The sequence below is a fragment of the Trichechus manatus genome, unplaced genomic scaffold (assembly GCF_000243295.1).
Source record: "Trichechus manatus latirostris isolate Lorelei unplaced genomic scaffold, TriManLat1.0 scaffold00009, whole genome shotgun sequence".
In the NCBI taxonomy this organism is placed as follows: domain Eukaryota; kingdom Metazoa; phylum Chordata; class Mammalia; order Sirenia; family Trichechidae; genus Trichechus; species Trichechus manatus.
Genome location: NW_004443945.1, coordinates 22,054,553 through 22,059,342, shown reverse-complemented (window position 1 = coordinate 22,059,342; position 4,790 = coordinate 22,054,553). Strand labels below are relative to the sequence as shown.

Below are 4,790 nucleotides of genomic sequence, written 5' to 3'. Positions count from 1 at the left end.
GCAATTGACATGGTTCTTTTTCTAGCCTGGTACAAAATATGACCTGGATTGGTTAGCAAGATGTAGACAGATAGGCATGTTTGTTCAAACTACTAAAGGGGAGAGGGGAGAGGGGAGAGGACTTTTCTGAAAGTTCAGAATTACCTTCTAGAGACAACTCAGAATCACTGTTGGGTATCTTTTGTGGCTCCTGTGGCTGTTCATTCACGGAAGGAAGCAGAGTGCTTTGTACAGAATTATTGTCTTCCCTACTTGAGTTGGTGGACTGGGAACTATTCCATAAGGAGGAAGTCCTGTAAGTCTTAATTCTCCGCTGGACCAAACAATTGTCAGAGGACATCTGAGGCTGAGCAGAAAAGCCATACAGCAATGTATACCTTGGTCTCAGAAAAAGTCTTCTGATTTGTGTAGCATTAATGAAGCTACTCAACTTAATTGCACTGAACCATCTGGGTACCCGTTGGGCTGACAGGGCCATTTTTCTTAAAGTTGCCTACAATGGAAAAATATAACCATGAAAAGAAAACAAATTTAATTTACTTAAATGTTTAAAACAGTATTCAAATAAAAGAGAAACCTGAAATTATTATTTTCTAAATGAAAGGTGTTGAGTCAGTTTAGACAACTAAAGTAATCAGGCGTTACTTAATCACATGAAAAGCCCAAAACAAGGCAGCCTAGCTTACAAATCAAAAGACAGGGACTTCTGGATGGGAAAAATAAAGATATGCTTTACAATTTGAAAACAAAAGCGGAATCACCAGTGTAACAAAAAACATTTAAAACAAAAATCTGTAAATGTTCAAATTATGGTTGAACTCCATCATCTCTCTTAATCATTTAAAGAACCCAGGATCGCTATGAGTCAGAATTGACTCAACGGCAACGGGTAAGATGATGCAATTCAGTGTTCTTGAAATTTGGTTTGAAGGACATTTAAGAAGCAGTTGCTGATCAAAATAACATTATTCAAATGTGTTTTATCTACTATTGATTAGTCACAAAATAAAAGCAGAAAATAAAATCCACTGTCTTAAACGAATCATCAAAATATTATCATTGTTATACCAAACTGTTTCTTGATTCATCTTCAGAGCTGAACACTTGATTATTTCATAAATAAAGCTGTTCCTTAAAGGGAATTGAACAAAATCAGTTTTGTCAAATTCTGTTTCACTGTAGGAAAAAATAAAAGCCTTTGAAAAGAAAAGGTCAAAACTAGCAAGCAAAATGAAGTGACAGAAATACATAAGCAACTGGTAATGAATATGCATATTTAGACAGAAAAAGTAGCCGTTTTTAAAGATGTTTCTCAGGAAAGTCTGTCACTACTTTAAGCCCCATAAATATGAAGGAATTTTACATCTAGCCTGACTTAATTAGAAAAGTAAATATGATGCAAATATTTTACACAAAATAAAATAATCCATATACAACACAATGTGGAGTCCAGCATATAGAAAATGCTCAATAAGCATTAGCTAGTATTATTATTGATTATGCAACCAAATACAAATGAATTGTTTAATTAATTTTTCCATATAACTTTTTGTTTTGTTTTCTTACCTAATGGAATTCAGCCTGGTTTATGCTCTGAATTAATCTGACCAATTATTTGAGGGACTAGCCTCCTGTTTGAGATTTGTAGTTTAAGGAGGTTTGCTGAAAGAGATTTTTAAGAGTGAAAATCTCACCCTGAAATAATTTTAAAAAGGAAATAAGTATTCACAATAACCTTGTGGGAGAGGTGATTTCTTGTTAGATTTTGGTAGGAAGTGAGCCTCCAAATCTAACTGGCAAGTTTCTCTCAAAGCTACATTCGTTCTCTGCACAGCAAAGTCATAAAGGCACTAAAGTGGAAGCCAGAAAACCTCAGTCATGCTACCTTGACAAAATTAGGTTTCTTGTGGTGGTCTAACACAAAACCTGGCCCATGATGGGGGCTTAATAACTATTCTGTAATTTTTTTTTTTTAAATCATGAGTACAATAAGATGATTTTCAAGGTACCTGGCAGCTCTAACATTTCTTGACTCCTATGTTGTCTAAGCAATTCGACCTACTTTGAAACAAACTCCTGAAATCCTGAGTTCACTGCAAACCCATTGCTGTCAGTCAATTCTTACTCATAGCGACCCTACAGGACAGAGTAGAACTGCCCCACAGGGTTTCCAAAACTGTAATCTTTATGGAAGCAGACTGCCACATCTTTCTCCCATGGAGCTGGTGGGTTCGAATTATCAAACTTTCAGTTAGCAGATGAGCTAACTATGGCTTTTGAAGCTTTTCCAGATTCAAGTTAATAACCTTCCTACGTTAGGCAGATAAACTTTTGAATTCCATCCATATACATTAAGACATTGTGCGTACAACTAATGTCTATCCTTCTCTTTCTATTTCCAAGTGCACCATTTTCTTTACATCATCATTTCACTGCTGTTTATTCTTCTTAACAATTGATTGTTCGTTCACTAGAGTAGGGTTGGGTCTCATCTCTGGATCCATCTTCACAGTGCCTAATCCCCACTAGCCCAGAGCCTCTAACTGCTCGAGTGTTTGTTGAATGAAAATGAATCAGTAGCAACTACGGTTAACTCACTTGCCTATACAGTATTCAAAAGCAAGCAACGGTATTTGCAGATGTATATAAAAGCCCTGCGTAGTGATGAAAATAAGTCTTCTAACACGATTCTGTTACTATGAAGATTAAAGAAAAAACCTTTAAAACACTCTTAAATCCATTAAAGTATCATACACAAGTTTTCAACTGTGTGCCTAATACAAGTAACTTCGCTGAGAGGCACTGAAATACATTGTTTCTCTTTTTTCCCCCAAAAGCTCAGGATTTCTGCTTCTGTACCGGCTGCTAACCAAAAGGTTGGCGGCTGGAACCCACCCAGCAGCTCTGCGGAAGAAAGACCTGGCAATCCATAAAGATTACAGCCAAAAAACTCTGTGAGGGCAGCTCTACTCCGTCATATGCCGTCCCTGAGTTAAAATCTACTTGACGGTACCTAACAGCCACAAAGGCTAATAAATGAAATCAGTCTATTAAAGGGGTAGTAGGGGCTTGTAATAAAGAGCCTCCCAAATAATGTGTCACGCCCTCCCCAGACCACATTTTAACAAGTCAATGTTAGTTTCCAAAACCGAACGTGAGCGGGAAGGCAGTTTAGACGCTGGGCTTCCTTCAGCGTCCTCTGCAAAGCTCGCTAATAAACAAGCATGGTTACGTTTTTGTCATATGAGCCAGAAAACAAAAAACAAAACCAATTCTTCTCGATAGAGCCGCGAAGACCTAAAGGCCTGGAGGGAGGTCCAGGGGCGCAGCCTAGACGCGGGTGTGTCTAGGGCCCGAAGGCGTCGGACCCCAGCCCGAACCGTGCCGCTCCGCTCCTGCGGCTCCTACTTTACCTGTGGCGAGGCCTGCCCCGCGTCGCGACAGCCTAGATGGCCGGCCCCGCGCCCACTCCAGACACGCAGCCCGCCGGCCGGTCCGCGGCTGAGCCCCTGCGCCTCGGTGCTTCGGCGCCCACGTGGGCTGCGGCCGGAGTGGGCGACACCATCTGCAAGTCTGCGCGGGGGGAGCGCGGGCGGCATTTGGGGCACAGAGACCGCCAGGGGTCACAGATTTCCGTCCTCTTCTCGCTTTTTCCCTCGGACCGCGTCCATTAGGAGTCTGAAGACTTCGTGAGTACCCAGAGACGCCTCTTCCAGAGCGCCAGTTTGGGAACAGCCCGCGGCGCACCCCGCCCGGGGCCTCGTTGGCGGCGCCGCGACCCCGCCCTCCTGCGCCTGCCCTTTCTTCTGCGCTCAGCCTTTGCTCCGCGCCAGATCCGGCCCAGCTGCCGGCCGCTTTTCCGCTGCGGTTCTCCACCTCTGAGGTCCCAGCCTCCGGGCCGGGGCCGCCACCGCCGCCGCAGGACGGGGAGGCGGGCCATGGCGTCCTGCGTGGGGAGCAGGACCTTGAGCAAAGACGATGTGAACTACAAGATGCATTTCCGGATGATCAACGAGCAGCAAGTGGAGGACATTACCATCGATTTCTTCTACCGGCCGCACACCATCACCCTGCTCAGCTTCACCATCGTCAGCCTCATGTACTTCGCCTTCACCAGGTGAGGCGAGCCAGACGGCGCGAGGGACGCGCCCGAGGGCGCGGGTAAGAGGCGGGAGGGAAGCGGTGGCAGGAAGGGTGGCCCGAGGTGGCTCTGGGGTGAGGAACCAGACCGGCTGCTCCACGAACACACTCTCGCAACCCGCGCAGACGCGCCGCCCACGTAGCTCCACCACCCGCCTAGTGTCTCACTGCACACCCCAGCCCCCTCCCCTCCAGCTTGTCTGCACTAGCGTACGCCCTTACCCTCTCCACAGCCTTCCCCCCGCCCCACCCAGGTCTCAACATCACCCTCTCCCGAGCAGCGTCTCCGGCCCACATTGCTAACATACGCGGGCCACCGAGCATGAGCCCCTCTCTCCTACAGCACTCAGCATAGCTCCCCCAACATATCACGACGCAGCCCCCTCCTCTGCACCCCGTCCAGCCCCCGTCCCTACCTAGCATACCGCATGAATCATCTCTATGCATCACTTTCAGCACACACACAGTACTACACACATAAAACACCTCTGCCGACAGCGCCTGAAGACCACAGCACCTCAAACCATGCACTTACCCAGGGCACAATGCAGACCCTTCCCGTGGAACTCCTCCAGTATTCAGCACGACGTGCCGAGCACACAGAATGTACACGAGGCACAGCACACATTCCTTTCCCATGCAGCAAATCC

The 4,790-nt window shown here is 46.0% G+C and overlaps 2 protein-coding genes across 2 annotated transcripts in view; one reads left to right on the top strand and one right to left on the bottom strand.

The window, feature by feature from the left end:
• Positions 1-3,503, bottom strand: part of MTERF3 (mitochondrial transcription termination factor 3) — a 23,053-nt gene extending 19,550 nt beyond the window's left edge. Inside the window, exons 1-2 of the mRNA XM_004370755.2 lie at positions 3,414-3,503; positions 145-493 (exon numbers count right to left, since the gene is read on the bottom strand). Of these exons, the coding sequence (XP_004370812.1) occupies positions 145-478 (334 nt within the window). The 5' untranslated portion in view covers positions 479-493; positions 3,414-3,503. The remainder of the gene's footprint in view (positions 1-144; positions 494-3,413) is intronic.
• A 312-nt stretch (positions 3,504-3,815) lies between these two features.
• PTDSS1 (phosphatidylserine synthase 1) overlaps positions 3,816-4,790 on the top strand; it is an 84,037-nt gene continuing 83,062 nt past the window's right edge. The window contains exon 1 of the mRNA XM_023725917.1: positions 3,816-4,117. Within this exon, the coding sequence (XP_023581685.1) occupies positions 3,939-4,117 (179 nt within the window). The 5' untranslated portion in view covers positions 3,816-3,938. The remainder of the gene's footprint in view (positions 4,118-4,790) is intronic.